Source organism: Lactuca virosa, chromosome 7 (genome assembly GCF_052849685.1).
Source record: "Lactuca virosa cultivar CGN04683 chromosome 7, Lactuca_virosa_CGN04683_v6, whole genome shotgun sequence".
NCBI classification, from domain to species: domain Eukaryota; kingdom Viridiplantae; phylum Streptophyta; class Magnoliopsida; order Asterales; family Asteraceae; genus Lactuca; species Lactuca virosa.
In genome coordinates, this window is record NC_136432.1 from 108,404,599 (window position 1) to 108,424,961 (window position 20,363).

General features: G+C 32.8%; 2 protein-coding genes across 2 annotated transcripts; both read left to right on the plus strand.

The window, feature by feature from the left end:
* Positions 1-4,922: 4,922 nt before the first annotated feature.
* Positions 4,923-5,689, plus strand: LOC145127038 (uncharacterized). The gene is made up of 2 exons (XM_079062290.1): positions 4,923-5,119; positions 5,257-5,689. Exons 1-2 carry the CDS (start codon positions 4,923-4,925, stop codon positions 5,687-5,689), a joined length of 630 nt encoding a protein of 209 aa, XP_078918416.1.
* Positions 5,690-6,300: 611 nt separating this feature from the next.
* On the plus strand, positions 6,301-13,068 carry LOC145124582 (diacylglycerol kinase 4-like). The gene is made up of 12 exons (XM_079059992.1): positions 6,301-6,899; positions 7,548-7,670; positions 9,416-9,553; positions 9,650-9,735; positions 10,515-10,602; positions 10,774-10,849; positions 10,953-11,035; positions 11,143-11,213; positions 11,324-11,401; positions 11,480-11,567; positions 11,710-11,826; positions 12,729-13,068. Exons 1-12 carry the CDS (start codon positions 6,537-6,539, stop codon positions 12,885-12,887), a joined length of 1,470 nt encoding a protein of 489 aa, XP_078916118.1. The 5' UTR covers positions 6,301-6,536; the 3' UTR covers positions 12,888-13,068.
* The last annotated feature ends 7,295 nt before the right edge of the window (positions 13,069-20,363 follow it).

Genomic DNA, 20,363 nt, shown 5'->3' on the forward strand with positions numbered 1-20,363 from the left:
TGGTGTTTGTGAACCATTAGAGGCATCACACTTGAGGTGCTCAAGCTTTCAAAGGTCAAGAACTCTACCCTACTCAAGAGGTAAGCATCCAAACTAAGTTTTTATTATATAGCTTCAATTGTATGCTAGATAGAGTGAATGCTTTGAAAAAACAAAATGCATGTATAATTAGAGAAAACATAGATCCAAAGCAGTTAGGGTTGCATGTGCACCATAGGAGTGTTATAGTGCTCAAAACCCAACAGTTTCTTCCCAATTCAAAATTGCTGAAAAATTCGAAGATAAAGAAGAATTCAAAAGACTAAACATAAGATTTCATGTAGGAAAGAATGAAAAAGAAGTCTGGTCATCCGTGAAGATTGTAAAGGTGTTGTCAATCACTAGAGAAAACTTGTTTGAAGGCATTCTTCAAAAATTTCGCTATGTGGTTGTTAGAGAAAATAATGTGATTTGTGAGTTTTCGATTGCTGATTTCCCATTGATGAACTTGAATGACTTGGTCACTGTGACAAGGATTTTAAGCAATATGGATGTTTCGAAGCTGACAAAAACCAACAAGGATGACTTTCTAATTGGCTTTACTCATATCAAGGTTTTCATTGGCAACTATTATGATTGCCTTGCAATTACTGATATTGATTTGGCTATGGCTGTTAACAAGACTTTGAAAGTTCCTCAGTCTTTGCTGAAGGGGGAGATCAATATTGACAAGTATGAAGATTGTGAGATTATTCATCAACCTATGGGAGTTGTATTTCGAGGGAAGAACAAGAATGGGAGAATGACAAAGTTCTTGTTTCAAGTATTTGATTTGGAGAGGTATACGAATGCTCAGTATACAAATCTTCTTATTCGAATCAACAACTGCAAAAAGAATGAAGCTAATGACAAGGTAGAGATTTGAAAGACGATTCTGTGGTATATGGAGGTTCGCAATGTACTTCAACAGACTTTGATTTATGGCATGATTTCGTTTTTTCTCATTAAAGGGGAGATTGTAGGGTTCGAAATGTAGTTAGTGAGAAGTCGAAACTCTTTAAGTTTGTTAGGGTGCGAAATCATAATGATTTCGACACTATATGTATTTACAAGGCACATGTCGAATTTGAACGAGAACGTTTAAGTCCTTATATTTTTTACTGTTTGTATCACCCTATAAATAGGGCAAGTGTTAGGGTAGAGAGTCCTTTTTATGTTGTTCATTATCGTAAACTCTCTCAAATACTTGTACTCTTTACAGACATAAATGAGCCAATCAGATCTTATTTACTCGACGTGTTCTTTCTGATTTCTGTGATTGATTTTGTATTCATTACTTGATTATAATACACATCACATGGGCACTACCTCGTGCTATCGTTACCTGGCCAACCTTGTAATGAGGTTACACATGTTCGACGTATGACCAACCCTTGGTGGATTAGAGCATGACTTATCTTCCGAGCCAACATAGGTGTTAGGCAGTGAAGTGGCTTGATGGAATATATTGTTGCGGACCGACATGATTGCTAGGCAGCAAGGCATACCGATACTTTTGCTAGGTGGGCCGATCGATGAAAACAACTTTTTGGGTAACCGGTGGGCGCTGTAAGGATCTTACAAGATAGCCCTTGACGTTTTGTAGTGTATCTCCAGGGATACATTATCACATTTTCCTTCCATTAACTTTCAACGATGATTCTAAATAGTTTCTACTACTGGTCAAAACTAATATCAAGAAAATCACATCGTTCAAACCTCATCTAAACAATGACAATATACCAATTCAGCACCCAATTTAAAATTTGGAGTTTGACGTTCCTCAAGATCAGTCTTACTGTTAGGTGCATTTTGTGCACCTTTTTGCACACCTTTTAGTCCCTTTTATGCATCATTTTAGCATAGTTGTTCTTCATTTTTCTTGCATTTCATCAAATTCATGTTAGTCTCTAGAAAAACCTTATTTGCACGCTTTCATGATATTTTCAGGTAAACCAGAGGTTGGAACGCGCTTTGGGAGGTGTCGGGAAGCATGGGTGAAGATTTTAGGATGATCGGACGCAAAACGGAAAAGTTGAAAAAATCAAGTTTGGACTTGGAGACAGAAGCGTACACGGGGCGTGTTGAATTTACACTGAAAAGAGAGCACGGGTCATGTTTGACCAAAAAGAAGGTATTGACCATGCTGAACACGACCCGTGTCAGTTTAGCCCATTTTGACACGGGCCGTGTTGGCCCAACTGAGTAATTTTGAGCATTGTACTTTGGAAGAAGAATCGATGATGGAGTGCCAATTCCCACTAAACATGACCCGTGTTGATTTACTCTATTTTGACACGAGGCATGTTCGGTCCTAAAACTGACTTTTGGCAGTTTTTCCTATCTTTGATAATTCGGGAATTAGGTCATTTTGAGACGAAGGCATCATATCAGAGCACTATTGGTTAGAGGATTCTGAAGGCTTTTGCAAGGATTTGATCATTTATCAATTGGAAACATTATTTCTCTTATTTGTAGGTTGTAATTGCGTACTATTTCCATCTTTTCGACTTGTGATCTTGTTCTAGCCATGTGTGGCTAGAACCTTAGTTTCTCCAACCTTATGTTTTGACTTCTTAAGTTGTGAAATCAATCATATGACTTGATGTTTACTTTTAATTTCTATCTAGTGAATTTGATTTTGCTTTACTCAAATGTTTGATTCTAATTGTGATTCTTATTGGCCATTTGAATTAGGGTTAGGTCATTCAAGTTATCTAATTGCAAAATTCGTAATTGTTTTGTGAACTGGACTAAGTAACAAGCACTAAACTGATTTTCATTGAATGAATTTAGTGTAAATATTATTCACACACTCTTACACTCCCGAGCTTGTGAGGAGTATCGGGTGTTGTTGGAAACATTCACATAAAGTTTAATGCAATCTTTTGATCTAATTCTAAGAGCTTGTTTAGATTAGGTTAGTAAGGTTATGGTTAATCAAAGAGCTTGTTTTGGTTAATTAATCTAGTGAATGGGAAGTGTTAGAGCTTGTTAACACTTTCAAGTACCAACTTAGATAGAATTGAGCAAGTATCTAGTCATCTTTGAATCGCATTGCTAAGTTGTCATACATAGAGTTGGAGTCCTTATAATTTCTGAATTTAATTCACTCATTTAGTTGATTACTTGTGTCTTTAATTAATTGTTCTAATCATTGCATTCAAAACTCCCCTCTTTACTGTTGGTGACCATAGTACCTTGCGCAAAGAAGTATAGACTGATTGTCCCGTGTCTCTATGGATCGACCCTACTTGCATTGTACTACCTTTTAGTGCAATGTAGTAGTGTTCTTTTGGAGTATATCGTACCCCTTTATTTGTTGGGTTTGACACGCCTAACACTTACTTACAACACTATCATTGCAATCTTGTATCTCGTAATCATTCTTAATACCCCTTAGACCATTATGTCAATTATGCAAATCATTTCACTAAACATCATGATTTTTTGATAAATGTTTCTATGTTGAGCCCTAACAATAAAATCAAGTAATCAGGCCCGATGAAGAGCATGTGTAATATGGGCATACGTACGGGGGCCAATTTATTAAGGGGCCTAATTTTTTATATTATATTCAGATCAGTCCCAACAAATAAATGAATGATAGATTAGTCCAAGTCCGGGTCGAGTAGATCATCAAAACGTGAGAAAGCAACACATAAGCGATTGTCATTACCGATTGCCGATCATTGATCATTCAGCAAGCGCAGCCAGCGAGGGTTGATTGACAATTAAAATTACTCTTTGTTAATCGATTACTAATCAAGTACACGTTCATTTTCATTAAACATCCATGTATCTAGTTTGCTCTTTTCTCTAGGATCTAGAATCCAGAAAATGACTAATTTATGTTATCACAAACTGAATGTTGAATTTGGATACTTTATACTTGAATGTAGAGATTATCAGAATCACTTTATCAGATTATAGTTCATACTGAAATTCTGAAATCTAAATAACTGTTGAATGTTGAAAGTTGAAACTAATGAACTTGTAGTGATGAAGTCTAAACAACCAGCTGGTAGTCAAAAACGTAAAAAATAAAAGAAAAGAAAACTAGATGAAGAAAAGAGAAAGGCTGACGTCGATGCTCTAGATAAGCTTATCTATAGAGAACCTGTTGAAGAGCATGTTGAAGAGCACATTGAAGAGAATGTTGAAGAGCAAGAGCATGTAGAAGTAGAAGTAAAAGAGCTAGAAGAGTAAGAGCCTGTTAAAGAGCTTGTTCATATATGTGATCCAAGAAGGTGCGAAAAACGTAATTATGAGGAGATTAAACTTTTGGTCGAGAAAGGTCCTAAAAGATATACTAGTATTATGTATTGACGATAAATTTGGTAGACGATTTTCTGCAACTTTATATACAAGAACTTTATTAAATTTGGAGAAGTGTGATATATAATGGCTAATATATTTGAAAGATCTAGAAAGGTATTTTGTTTATGTTGTAAAGTGTTTAGAAAAGGGATTTCGAAAGGTAAATTGGATGGTGAAGGTTATGCAGATTGGCACCATGTTACCACTAGAGTTAAAGAACATGAAATTTCCTTGGATCATCTTACAAATAGGAATAAGTGGCTTGATATGCGTAAAATATTGAACTTGAATGAAACAATTGATAAACTTCAAGACGAGCAATTTAAGAAAGAAAGAGATTACTAGAAACAAGTTGGGAAAGTCGGGTTGAGAGTGTAAAAGGCTATTAAACTGCAATTTGTCAATGTACAGGAAGCTTTACTTCAAGTTGGAGATAAAAGGATAATGATGTTGTAATTGTAAGTGAAGCAAGTTCACTAGCAGAAAAAGAACTCGGTGACTTTAAATTTTTAGTATCAACTGTTATCTGGTATCAAGTATTAAACCAGGTGAATATTGTGAGTAAAAAGTTACAATAAAAGGATATGCATCTTGATAATGCTATTATTGAAATAAACACATTGATTGATTACTTCAAGGATTATAGAGAAACTAGTTATTCAAAAGTGATTGCTGAAGATCAGGATATTGCTATTGAAATGGGTATTGATCCAATATTTCCACAAAAAACATTTGATTCAAAGGAAAAAGAAGGTTTGATGAGAGTTCATGTAGCGAAGAGGTTTTATTTAGAGCTGATTTCAGAATCAATTATTTCTTATACATTGTTGGTCAAGCTAGCGCTTCTCTTAAGACAAAATTTGAACAATTCAAAGAGTGTGACAAATTATTTGGTTTCTTATTTCCACATAATTTAAGGGGAATTAAAGATAAAGATCTTAAGTCTTCTTGTCTTCTTCTTGAAAAAACACTCAAGTTTGAAGAAAGATCGGATATTGATGCCGAAGAACTTTATTTGGAGTTAAAATTATTTGCGACATTGGAAGCCAGTGAATTTAGCAATCTTATAGATGTTTTGAAGTATTTGAAAGAACTTGATTATTTCCCAAATGCAAGCATTACATATAGAATATTGTTGACTATTCAAGTAATGGTGACATTTGCAGAACAAAGTTTCTCGAAATTGAAGTTTTTGAAATCTTACTTGCGCTCCACAATGACCCAAGAAAGATTTAGCGGTTTGACGATGATATCTATTGAGAACGAAATCTTAGAGAGTATAGACTACAGAGAGTTGATCAACAAATTTGCTATCAAGAATGCTAGGAGAGCTTCACGAGTCTTCGGTTAGCTGTTACGATATGTAATTACTCATTAAAATACTATGATTTAACTATGTTTATTGTTATAAAATTTATCGTCGTTTTAAAAAAACTTTACTTTATATAATTTAATTCGTTACATGTGAGAGCCTAATGAAATTTTTTCCGGCTTGTCCTAATCATTTGTATCCTTAGTAGCATCCCTAAAAGTAATAATGTTACACCGGTCATACATGCAAATAACACAATAATTTACTTGGTTGTCGTGGGAGTATAAAGTAAAGTAAAAATAATTTTAATATACTTAAATTACTCTCAACTAGAAATACCTTTTAGTTTGTTTGTGAATTGAGCCAACTAAACTTGTTTAACCAAAACATGAGGGACCGAAAATGAAACTTACTTTAAATAAAGAGGTCCCATGTAAATACCCTCAACTGAAAGGGGATAACCTGTAAATACATAGTTCTATAAATGTCAAAAGTATGCACAGACGTATGTGGCGCTGTATGTATGGCCAAAAACGAAACAGCACTTTACGAAAGCAGGTAATTTCGTAATACTCTCAAATCTGAAGGGCAAAATAGTCAAAACGAGTTAAAAAATACATTATATTAAATCTTGTATACAAAAAGGAAAAAGAACAAAATTTCAAAACTCCACCCTTGCCGGACTTGAAAGTTTAAAGCGACTATTTCGCCGGCCCCATTTTCCACCCACACGCACAAACTCTCTCACTCTAGAAAAACCGACGACAGTTTCTTTGTAACCATCGTTTTGAGTTTTGAACAAATTTTTTTCCAGTTTTTTTGCCTAAGAAAGTTACAGATTCGAGTCTGATTCTTTCCATCTTCACCCAGAAACAGAGTGACTACGATGGACTCGCCGGGACCGGAAAAAATGGTGAATAGAGTGGCTGTAAAGTCGTCGATGGTAGACTCCATTAAACGGTGGTCTTTATCGGGAATAAGGATTCCTAAAGAGGAATTGCGGCAGAAGATCACGATGCCTGAGTATTTACGTCTTGCTATAAGGGATTCCATTGCCTCAAAAGATATTGATTCTGCAAAACGTCATTTCGATGCTACTACTACAACCGCCGGTGGTGGTGGTGACGGCGATAAACCGCCTCTCGCCGCCGCTGAGTGTCCGTTGGTTGTTTTTATTAACTCCAAGAGCGGTGGACGCCATGGTCCACATCTTAAAGCAAGGTTGCAGGAGTTAATGGGCGAAGAACAGGTTTTTTTTTTTTTTTTTTTTTTCGATATAAAAACTCATAAATAAATGTTCAATTATTGCATATTTTTGAATTTTGATTCATCGTCTAATTTTCCCCGAGAATATAGTTGCGAAAATTGCGTCAAACTCAATTGATTTTGATTAAAATCTTGTGATTACAAAAGCTTTATAAAATCAGTCTATTGTTATATCAGGAAACGCATGATTCATGAAACTTTTGATTCACTGAAAGTCAATACAAAGTGCACATACGAACAAATACGAATTCAAGAAAATTATTTTGCTAATGTGGGTTTTCAAACTTCTTAATTTTTTTGAAAGTTCTTAATTTTTAGTGATAATTCCTAGATCTGACAATACACAAAAGAATCTACACATACAAGTTTCATTTATTCATAAAAAAGAATATGTGTTTTTGATTTTTTTTTTCTCTAAATCTATCTTCCAAAAGTGCCCAAGATCTATAAACCTGTCAAAATCCGACACTTATGGTAGACACCATGGTGGGGCCCACTGATTTTGGTTCTTTGACACTAGATATATTTGAACATTTTCGTGATGTTTAGCACAATTATTAATCTTTTTCTTTCCATTTAGTACTAAAAGAACAATTTTCTCATACTTTTTTATTTTTATTTTTGTGTTTAGGTATTTGACCTTTCTAATGTGAGGCCCCATGAGTTTGTTGAGTATGGATTGGGTTGCTTGGAGAAGTTTGCTAGTCTTGGTGACAACTGTGCCAAAGAAACTCGCGAAAAGTTAAGGATTGTGGTATGCTTCTTATGTTATCCCTAAGAATGTTTGATTTTTAGTTAAATGTCTAAAATACCCTTCAACCATGACAAACCCAAGGAATCTTGAATCTTTTTATAATGATTACTTGGGCAAGGATGTAAAGTGGTTGAACGGGTAATGATGTATGAATAAAGTAAATGTGGTATATATAGATTATAGAGTGAGACTAAATGGCCATTTTACCCTTACATTTCAAATAACAAATTTCACAATACTAATCATTTTAACATGAGAGGAAAAAAAAAGTAGAAAGTCAAATAGGTAAACCGTAAAGTGTTAGGTGCTGTTTGTTTTTTCTGAGGCAAAATGTCTGCAGTCTGCGGACCACATCTATAGACCTCTGCAGTAGAAGATGTGGACCAAACGTCTGCAGTCTGAAAAAAGAAGTCTGTTTGTTTTCTTAACATCTGCGGGCTACTAAAATAAACTGAAATCTAAATAAACATATTTTTTTAAACTTCAAAGTGTTTTTTGTTAATATTTTTATGACTTTGTTATAAATAATTAACAAATCTATATCAACTTTTATGTATTATTGTATAAAAAATAAAAATAAAAATGGTAGATAAAACCAACAATTTTGGTTGCAAAGTTATAACTAAACATTATAATTAAGGATCAAAGAAATTTGATACATAAATGGATGGAAATAAACTTCGATTTTTTCAATTAAATCCATTAAAAACGTAGCATAAATATTTTCTCGAGAAATTGACGATAGTGTATTAAATAATGTTTTACAAAATTTAGCAAAAAAATATAAGAATATATTATGATTTTTTTTTCCGTATTTATATAAACAACTTCAACGACTATTATTGTAATAAATCTTTATTTATAAATTTGTCAAAAATATCATGTTTGTATCGTTGAACATTTTTTTTTTTAAGTTTTGTAATTTTTTTTCAAATTGTTTATCATTAATAAAGTTCGAAAAAATATAAATTAAAAAAAAACTTAAAAAAAATATAGATATGTGTGTTTTTTTAGTCTAGAAGATGTCTGAAGATGTTAGAAGACTCTGGTCCACATCTGCGCCAAGAAGAGGGCGCGCAGACATTTTTAGGTCTGCAGTCTTCAAAAAACAAACAGTCTGCGAAGGCTAATGTCTGCGCGTGGTCTGCGCGGCGCAGACAGAAGAGGCCACGCAGATCTACAGACAAAAAACAAACACCACCCTTAGTGTCTAAATACATGAAGCCATACATTCTATTCAAATCAAGTAAAAAAAGAAACAACGATATAAAGCTATACATATTAAGTGCTTAACCCATTAAGCTCATTAAGTCAAAAAGAAACAACCCTTAAGTTATGCTATCTAACTCAACTTCACATCATTTAGGCTATGTTTGACCTATTAGCTGAAAAGTTAGTTGTTAACTGAAAAACTAGCTGATAATTAAAAAACTAGCTGATAAAAAATGTCGTTTGGTAAAACTGGCTGAAAAATATAAAAGGACATAAAAGAATGTGTTTCTATAATTAATTAAGAGATATATTTCGAAAATTTTAAAATAGCTCTTAAAAAGCTAGTCTAAGTAGCTTTTTAAAAAGCTAGCTTATAAGCTACATTTTGATTTGCCAAACATGACAACTTAAAAAAACTCGAAAAATAAGTTAGTTGTGGCGCGCCAAACACAGCTTAAACCAGTGCTGTGATACCAACGTTATAGACAGATATCAGAGTATTTCTTACATGACAATTAGTATTTATTTGATAGGTTGCGGGAGGCGATGGGACAGTGGGTTGGGTTCTCGGATGTCTTGGAGAGCTTCATAAGCAGGGAAGAAGTCCGATTCCACCAACCGCAGTTATACCACTTGGAACAGGAAATGATTTGTCACGGAGTTTTGGTTGGGTAAATCTAATCGTATCCTAGTAATTTTTAATTTTTAATTTTTAATTTTTTAAATATTATTTGAGGTTTTTAAGGTGCGATTGGAATTATTTATAGGGTGGTTCGTTTCCTTTTAGTTGGAGGGCGGCTATAAAAAAGACTCTTGATAAGGCCACTCATTCTCCAACTAGCCGTTTGGATAGGTGAGTTGATTTTTAAATATGAGAATTTCAATAAGGGGTTAAACACAAGAAATAGCAACCTACTTTTAATTATTTGTGTATAATAGCATCCTACTTTTAATTATTTTTAATTTTCTTATGATTTAAAATCCTATAATTGGAAGAAATGAAAATATGTTGCTATTTCTTGCATATAACCCTTTCAAGATGGACTAAATCCAAGAAATAGCAACGTATTTTCATTTCTTTCTAGGGTTAATCTCAAAAAAGACCTTATATTTTGTGTTTTTTCCTAATTAAACCTCAAAAATTTTTTTGCCTGAAAAAGACCTTGTATTTTTTTGGTTTTTCCGAAAAACCCTTAACTTTTTATTCTTTTCCAAAAAAAACCTGCAACTTTCTAAATGCTTCAAAATAAACCCTCAACTTGTTTACTTTTTCTAGAAAAACCCCTCACATTTTAAAATTTTTTTTGGAAAAAAATGACTAAAATGACCGGATCAGAAAAAATAAAAAAATACAAGGTCTTTTTCAGACAAAATTTTCTTTTGAGGTTTAGGAAAAATCACAAAATATAAGGTAGTTTTTAGATTAACCCTTCTTTCTATGATTCTATTGCAATATTGTACATTCATTACTTTCTTAATAATTAATAATATGTCAAGAAGTCAACCATTGTATTGCAAAACAAAAAGTAGGACACTACTTCCATTTTTTGTTTTTGTATTTAGCCCTTTTCAAAATTTGTTATTCATGCACATTTTTACTTTTATTCTTTAAAATTATAATATTTTATGCAGTTGGAAACTTTTGATATCAATGCCAGCTGGAATAGATTTAGATACTCCTCATTCTTTGAAGCAAACAGACGAGGTTGTTCTTGATCAGGTTTGTAATAGTAATTCAAATTATTTACTTTTTTATTTTATATATATATATATATATATATATATATATATATATATATATATATATATATATATATATTCTCAAATTCAAATATAAGAAATTGTTATAGAAATCGAAGTAACAATCAAACTTATATAAGCTTCTTTTCAGGGTTTAGAAATCGAAGGAAAGTTGCCCGAAAAAATTTCATGCTACCAAGGAGTGTTCTACAATTATTTCAGCATAGGTATAATTATTTACTTATTTATTTATTATTATTATTTTATAATTTGTGTATTGACATATATTAATTCGATTTACAATTTTATATTATTAATTTCTTTATATAGGAATGGATGCACAAGTGGCTTATGGTTTCCATCATTTAAGGAATGATAAACCTTACCTTGCACAAGGTCCTATTTCAAACAAGGTCAAAACCTTATTTCGTTTCTTTGACAAAAATACCCCTAAACAATATATAATTCAAATTATTATTTATGATTTTTGTTATTTGTTATTTGTTTTATGTTGTTATAGTTAATCTACTCTGGATATAGTTGCAAACAAGGGTGGTTTTTTACGCCTTGTATGGCTGATCCAGGTTTGAGGTAAGAATTTTGTCACATTATTCACGTTTTCTTCATGATTCGATACTATTTTAATAAAAAATTTCGATTAATTAAATTAAATTAAAATCTATTTTTATTGGAAAAAACAGAGGACTAAAGAACATATTGAGGCTACATGTTAAACGACTCAATAGCTCCGATTGGGAAGTTGTTCCTATCCCATCAACGTAAGCGATTTAATTAATTATTTAATTCACAATTCACAATTTTATTTTCTAAAGTTAATTAATAATTTTATATTCCAGTGTAAGATCTATTGTGGCGTTGAATCTTCATAGCTATGCGAGTGGAAGAAATCCATGGGGGAAATTGAAGCCCGAATATATGGAAAAGGTAATCGACGTTTGATTATTTGTGAAATACCTTAGATATCCTTTCAATTGAAGAACGTTGTGGATCCTAATCGATATTTTCATTATGATTGTAATGATGATGAAGGGCAAATGAGTAATTTTGGTTTTTCAATTGGTTTCAGAAAGGTTTTGTTGAAGCTAATGCAGATGATGGACTTTTAGAAGTTTTTGGGTTTAAACAAGGATGGCATGCGTCGTTTGTAATGGTCGAGCTTATTTCAGCTAAACACATCGCACAGGTATATGCCAAAAGGGTAAAAAAGGGAAAAAAAATACAAAAAGTTACTTTTTACTTTCACCGTTTTGTTGGTTTTATCACTTTTATTTTATATAGCGATTAAGACCTTTAAAAAAAGAGTTTTCGGAGTTACCTGGTTTTGATATTTTGATATTAGGACAAAGTACAGAAAAAACAAAATATATTTTTATAATTTTACGATTTAGTAACTAAACTATTGTTTTTATTCATTTAGTCACCAAATTAGTATTATAATAAATCATAAAAAAGTACTTCTATGATTAAATGGATTAATGGTGCAACCATGAAAGTATGTTGTGATTTTTTTTTCTTTTTTTAAATTTCAAAAACCGGGAAATATGGGTTTTTAAAAAGTCAAATAATATATTTATTAAATCGCTATAGAAAATATCAAGTGGCCAAATGAAAAACAACACATGACATATGTATGCTAAAAAGGTAAAAGTAAAGGGCAAAAATACAAAAAAGGTCAAAAATACAAAAAAAGAAAAAAAAAGATATTTACCGATTATCGGTTTTGATGTTTTGATATCAATACAGAAAAACATAACTTACTTTCACAATTTTACGATTTACCCATTAAACTATTATTTTTACCGATTTAGCAATTAAAATATCATTATAACAATCATAATAAATAATATCAGTCATTAAATTGATAAATGATGGAACTATGAAACTAAGAAAGGACGATTTCTAAAGTTGTGTAATTGTTTAATCAGTACAGAATATAGTTAAATGACCAAATCGATAAAATAATGAAAGTTGTGTTTTTCTGTATTTTGTCCGAAAGAAAAATGTTCATTTTTGTGCACAAATGAAATAAAAATTAAAAAATGGATATCTTTTTAAAAATGAGTGAAACTTTTTGTTGTTCCTTAGGCTGCTGCAATTCGATTTGAGTTAAGAGGTGGAGCATGGAAACGAGGTTTTATGCAAATGGATGGAGAGCCATGGAAACAACCATTGCAAAATGAGTTTTCAACTTTTGTGGACATTGAAAGAGTTCCATTTCGATCAATTATGATCAATGGAGGGTGATTTTTTTTTAACTTTTAACGTTAATTATTAACTCGTGTAAATCATTTTTACCATCAAACGGGTAAATTGGTGTTGTTTAATTAAACTACTAGGAAGAACAGTTGTATGATGTTTGTAAAGTAGAACAAGAAATCTTTATATGTGATTGTGTAATGATGTAATAACCATTGTGTTTGGTTGATGATATGTTGCAAGTTTAGGCTTTTATGTGGACCTCACTTCCTCTCCCACTCACATTATTTCATGTCATATACGTGGGCCACACTAGAAATTTAAGAAGATGGAATTCAGAATTTTGTTTTATTAAATTATTTTGTTACATTATATTATTATTTATAAATTAGTTGTGAGAATTGTGTATGTATGGGTTGATTAAAAAAAATATATATATATGAAGGTGTAAATTTAAGCATGATGAATAAGTATTTCAATCTATACAAATAAAAAAACTATTGGTATATTTTAAAGAATTGTCATGAGTCATACATATTTAAAGACTTATTTGAAATTGGGAATTTTGAATTTTTAAGGAAAATAAGTTAATTATTGAATTTATAAAAAAGTGAGTCAATTATTGAGTTTTTGAAATTGAAAGATTACATAAACATTAAACAAAAAAAAAAAAAAACAAAAAACCATAAAATGTTATGTACAAAAAGTTTAATTAAAAATAACCAAAAAATGAATCAAGTGAGACATATGGTAAAAAAGATTTTTCATTTATTAATATAAGAAGATGTATGTATATATCAACGAATATTTGATTTATGTTAAGTTAAAGTTAAAATTATAAAGTATCCTTACATTATATAATACACATTCCCATTTTTGTGAGAATCATTTTCCATATATTTATGCACAATTAAAATGTCCATGTTAAATGCTAAAAATACTATTATAGTTTCAATTATACAAGCGGCTCGTATAGGAGATGCATTGCATATGCTTTGTTTTTTAGCCTAATTTTGACTTTTTTTGACTTATTCCTTTTCCAATCGCACCTAGTCTTCTTCGCATCACACGTGTTCTTCTTAACATCGCACATGGTAATTCTTCTTCAAATGATGAAATTGTTGTTCCAGAAATTCAATTGAATCTACCAGATGTTTGAATCTCGAATTTCTTGATTCCGACACATTCCGACATAGATTGAGAGCATCGAACCATGATTTGTAAAAATATATGTTTGGAGCCCTTGTAGATTCAATTATATAATATTGTAGATTCGATTAATGTGTTTAGTATTTTTTTAGGAGATATATAATTTTTATATTTATTTTTTAATTCCACTTCGGGTTTACGTCTCATGAGGCGAAGAGAAAACGAGGCTCGATTATGTTCTTTTAAACCTTGACCGAAATACACAATAATGCCTTAAAATTTAACATAATCCCGTACACCATTAATCAAGAAATTCACTACAATCGATAATCAACATATGCAAATAAGTGAATAACCATTAAGTAGATCAATAAACAACCCTTCAATTCAATTCACACATATAAATATTGATGAAAAAACTTACAGTAGCTCCATGAATTATTAGAAACAAAAAAAAAAAAAAATGTCTTATTACGAGATTATTCCTAGTGCAAATTATAACGAAAGCAAATTCAAATTGAGTACTTAAAAATTATAACCATTACTTTTCATGTCTCAGGATCATAAGTTTTGCCTCTTCTTTATTTCCCGAAGAAAGACGTGGACATTTTGTTGATGACGATTTTGTCGTTGTTGTCCACATCAAAGACTTCATCAAGATTTCATTTTAAATCTTTTGGAGTAGACAATATTTTCAGAGGAATTGTAGATGTTGATTTTTCCAAAGTGGAAGGAGTTATATTGTGTGACATTTTACGTACATTTTGAAGTGTCATGTGTTGTGATTCAGCATCTAAAGATCCAACAATGAAGGAATCTGAATTAACAGACTATATATTGTAATGCCAAAGTAAAATGTTGGAAGTTGAAGAAATGCAATTATTAAAAAGGACAAATAAAACTTATACAGAAAGTGGCACATAGTAACGCATCCAAAGTTTTTAAATTTAATCATTTTTAACCGGATAATACAAATTTAAAATCCAAAACACATAGTAACACACATACATCAACAGGATCAACACACAGTAACACATAAACACACACAACAAAAACAAAAATTTAAAACTGTTTTAACTGCATATAATAGTAATATAAAATCCAAAACAAAAAAAAAATCAAAGTTGAGAAAGTAGTATTATAGAAAATATACCATTCGTTTAAATTATAAAAATTTGAAAATACATTGCTATTTCATGATTCATCTACACATAGTAAAAATTTGAAAATACATACCATCTTGTACATGGATCTCAAATTCAAAACTTGAAAATTTGAAACCATACCCATTGGTTGTAACACCCCGATTTTCAACTATCGATTAAATGACAAATAATCGTTCCAACATCTCTCATGATCAATTCTAAACTTACGTATAGACTAAACTACAACGGAAGCAAAATAAAATAAAATAAAATCTTCAATTGAAGAACTTCGGGTGTTACGTCTTTGCGGAACTCCTTTATCGTCTTGTTGTAAAATCCATCTCATTGCCTTCTTACTGCCACTTGCTAAATAGTTTCCTGGGTTGCGCACATTTAAAGTTTTTAAATGGGTAAGCCTAGGGCCTAGTGAGTTCGTATTGCACATACATGTCCATCATTTAACAAAACAAATAGTTTTATCATATAGTTTCAATAAATAATACAACAAACATATCACTTGATTACGTAATTTAGGGGAACGATTAATTATCCAGAGAACGAACCAAAAGGTTCATTTCCCTTCTCCTTGAGACAACTCATCATCCATTGTTCTCAAGTATTTTAAATATCCAAGGAAATGAGTATGATTCTCAATTCCCATCCCCGCCAATCACACACATCCGTCATGCTCACGACGATTAAACACCCACCCGTTCCCACTAAACATGTCACCCAAAAAAAACATACACACACAGTAGATAACAAATCCAAAATAACATTTGCACACAACCATACTTATCATAAAACATACTGTCAATAAATAAATAAAAACCACATAATAAACGCATGACAAACATTTATGTGCGAGCAACCACAGAACACGAAAAACTCACCTCGTAACCGACAAATCTTATCTGAAGCTTTTTTTTGTTGCCCTGCACCCTATATTCCACCAACAAAATTTCTAAGACAACCATCCTAGAAAATATCTTACGTGTTCATTTAGGTTCAACTATCTATGTGTCTCATTCGGCCAATTAATAACCATTCAACTACATTAATTAAAACGTTCGCAATAATCTTTGTAAAAACATTTCATCTTTCTATTTTTACGGCGTCATTTCCGTAATTAAAATGTTTTACCCTTAAAAGTAATAAATAAATAAATAAATACCAAAAATAATTATCATAAATAAATAAATAATACAAACGATAACATTAACTAGCAAATTCAAAATAGCAGGGACGTAGTTTATGTTTCAATTTAGAAAAATGGAAACTTCAAATCATAAAAACTGTAGGGACCATTTTTGTAACTTTAGTTTTCAAAGAAATAGTTATGTCCGACTGAAATTGAAATGGATGATTTATATATCATTAATACAAAATCGACATATTGTCAAACAACAGGGACGAAAAGTAAATATAATTTGTTAAAAAAAAAAGTTGTGGCCAACATCCAAAGAAATTCACATGCCCTATATATTTGGTACATTTTATTATTTTATTTTTGTGTTTAACTTATTTTTCGGTAACCCACATAAAAAGAAAGAGACCCAAGTACTCATCTTTCTAACCCGAGTCTGTTATTTTCCATAAAAACTTCAGCTTGATTTTCATCTAAAACGCAGTCAAATAAATACCTGAAATATTCATTAATCCTCTTCCCTTTCTTATGAAATATATCCATTACCAATTATCAAAACTCAATTCATAACCAGATGAATTTCAAGTCTTTATACCAAAAATTATACATTCTATTTTTTTTTTCAAATTAACGACTATCGGCCAAAACAGACACATGAAGTGGAACCAAAACATGCAACGCTTGTAAATAAACCTACTCAAACAACTTAATCAAGCTCATATCGAAGAGACATACCTTAATTTCTAAAATAGCTCCAAAAACTTTCACAAACTTCAAACCCCGATTTCTCTTTTGTTTCCCCAACCTTTCTTGCACTTTTTTGTGGGCATTCCACTCTATTTCCCATGCCTTTTATAATGCCCAAGTTTGTAACCTTTCTAGTTAACCCAAAAGTCTAAATTTATGACACTACTCAAAGTGATGGGTTTTGGAATTAATATTCCATAATATCTCTATTTACTCCTACTTAATCACCCATTATATTATTTTAATAATATAGTCAAATTATATATATTTATACATTTTTTTAGTTTGAGTTATCACAAACTTCCCCCCTTCGAAAAATTCCGTCATCGGAATTTGAACTAAACAATATATTAAGAATATTTGGTTTTCTTATCTCGTACGTTTCCCCATGTCGCATCTGACCATTTATGTTACTTTCACTGAGCTTTCATGAGTTGTATCTCCACATTCCTTAACTTCTTGACCAGATAATCCATTTCTCGTTGTAAACTCTTTTAAAATGATGACATGAAACTAAGGCTCTGATCATAAATAGCCAAACGAACGATCTCATCAATAACTTTTCCCACAAGTATATTTCACCCAATGACACAATTTAAAGGAACATTTTAGATATCCAGAGAAAGCACCAATGGTCCACTTCCCTTCCCACTTGGCATAACACATCCATTATGCTCAAGCATTTAAATATCCAAGGAAATGAGTAACGTCTCAATTCCTATCTCCCGTCGGTCACACCACACTCGTTTTGTTCCCGGCTATCATACACCCATGTCCTCATTAAATGTGTCATCATATATTAGGCAAAAAAAATTCTAAAATCTTTCCACTTCTCCTCTACCGAGGATTGTTTCCGACTCTTCTCCAGTCCACCCAATAAACCGAAAGTTACATCAATCCTCATCAACTTACTTGGTTCCTTCCTTACATACGACTTAGTGTATAAGTGACAACGTTAACCTTCCATAATTAGTAAAGATCTTACACCTTCTTTGACTTATGGTAATCCATGCACATCTACAACGTCCCATCCTTTTCAAGTAGGTTATGCAACTATTAAATAAATCCTTTCATCCTTATTGGTGCTAACCAATAGGACTTTCGAGAACTCCCTTACCAATGGTATATTTGTCACATCATGTTCTCCCATGTAGTACCCACGCCTGAACAGTTTTCCTATTATAATTTTTGTTAGCATGGTTTTCGACAACTAAGCCATTCCTATCACGATATCAAAACCTCATAGTGCTACGGGTGCTAGTATTAATGGTGCTAAAAGAACTGTTTATCTAAATCAAAAATCATCAAATTCCGTTCTTACGATTACACAATGATCATCATCGGTTCTTTATTTCTAAAGCTTTTGCACCCATAATTAGGAACTTACAAAAAGTAATGAAAAAAAATGTTTGCATCCACATTCAATAACACCCATAATATAGAGTTTACTAAGAAAGTACATGCCACTATATCGGGGTATCCTGAGATTCCTGAGCTGTCATATGGAAAACTCTTCCTTTTGTTCTTGTCGTTTCTGCCTTTTCATCTCCCGACCGATTCCCTTTCTCTGTCATCATGCGTTGGTTATTGTTACCCTTATTCTGAAGACAGTTTGACCTGATGTGATCTGGGGACCCGCACCCATAACATACTTTCCTTACTTTACAATCTGAAGCGATATGTCCTATCTTTCCACATTTGTAGCAAGTTCTTTGGTTCATATTACACTCCCCTTTATGGAATCGTTTGCATATAGTACATTGTTCTATCCCAGACTGTTGCTCATAGTTACAATCTGAACTAGAAGTCTTGCCTTTCTTTGAGTCTGTATTTAAACCTTCCAACTTCCGTTTTCCTGAATGCTTATCCTCACCCTGACGATTCTTTTCCCGCTCTCGGCCTTCCGCGGCGTCTACAACAGACTGAAAGGTACCTGGTTTCTGAATTTCTACAAATTCACGAATGGCAGTTTTTAGTCCCCAAATATACCTCTCCACCCTCCTTTCCTCCGTAGACACGTAAAACTCTGCAAATCTAGCTTTCTCAGTGAGCTTAGTGGTGTACTCTCTCACAGTCATATTCCCTTGTTCTAACCTCAAGAATTCTTCCTCTAACTGTTTAACCACCGTTCGAGGGCAAAACTTTTCTTTAAAGATTCTTAGAAACTCATCCCACGACATCTTCTTGGCCGCATCACGCCCCCTAACTTCTTTCACCATACCCCACCAATGTATAGCCTCCCCTTTTAACATTGTTGCAACATAAATCACCTTGTTCTCATCCGCACATTTGCTAGTATCAAACGTTCCCTCGATCTCCATGATCCATGTTGATGACAAAACGAGATCAATTTCTCCATTAAATATAGGTGGCTTACAATTCATGAACGTCTTGTAACTACAACCCCTCCGTTCATGGTTGTCAATGTGCCTTGAGGGTTGTGCAATGCTTGGGTTAGGATTTGTATTTGGTGTACTATACTCATAGTCCTCTCCACCTCCGCCCAAGTTACCCTGGTACTCACTTATTATTGCATCTCGTGCTTGAGCAACTACATCTGGCAAGGTAGCGTATATCGACCGAGCAATCTCATCAACCAACTCTTCTCTAGTGATCATGTTTGTCGCACGGCCCCTTCCGCGACCTCGACCTCGGCCTCGACCGCGGTGGGAGCCGGAGCTACCCTGGCCAGACGGTGCAGCTATCGGTGCTGTTACAGCTCCTCGCCCTCTTCCTCTACACCCTGCCTCCTCCTCTTCCTTGGGCACGTCCACGACTCGTATTAGGGATCAATGGAGTTTCCGATACATCTCCTGGTGCTCTAACATAAGCTCCAACTGGAATTTGTTCTTCCTCCGGGGTGACACTAGCAAACCTTCCAGATCTCCTTGAAGACATGATACCTACAAGCGAGATGTGGTCTAATTTAGTCGTTTGATTACCTCTCGTTCCTTCAGTCTAAGCTGAAGTGTTTATGCAAACACCTAATCTGCTTAAACCTGGCTCTGATACCAACTTGTAACACCCCGATTTTCAACTATTGATTAAATGACAAATAATCGTTCCAACATCTCCCATGATCAATTCTAAACTTACGTATAGACTAAACTACAGCGGAAGCAAAATAAAATAAAATAAAATCTTCAATTGAAGAACTTCGGGTGTTACGTCTTTGCGGAACTCCTTTATCGTCTTGTTGTAAAATCCATCTCATTGCCTTCTTACTGCCACTTGCTAAATAGTTTCCTGGGTTGCGCACATTTAAAGTTTCTAAATGGGTAAGCCTAGGGCCTAGTGAGTTCGTGTTGCACATACATGTCCATCATTTAACAAAAC

Coding starts and splice junctions, on each gene's coding strand:
- LOC145124582 (XM_079059992.1), top strand. CDS start 6,537: ATGGACTCGCCGGGACCGGAAAAAATGGTGAATAGAGTGGCTGTAAAG. Junction 6,900..7,547: donor AGTTAATGGGCGAAGAACAG/GTTTTTTTTTTT, acceptor TTTTGTGTTTAG/GTATTTGACCTTTCTAATGT. Junction 11,827..12,728: donor CAGCTAAACACATCGCACAG/GTATATGCCAAA, acceptor GTTGTTCCTTAG/GCTGCTGCAATTCGATTTGA.
- LOC145127038 (XM_079062290.1), top strand. CDS start 4,923: ATGCATCTTGATAATGCTATTATTGAAATAAACACATTGATTGATTAC. Junction 5,120..5,256: donor AGAGTTCATGTAGCGAAGAG/GTTTTATTTAGA, acceptor ACATAATTTAAG/GGGAATTAAAGATAAAGATC.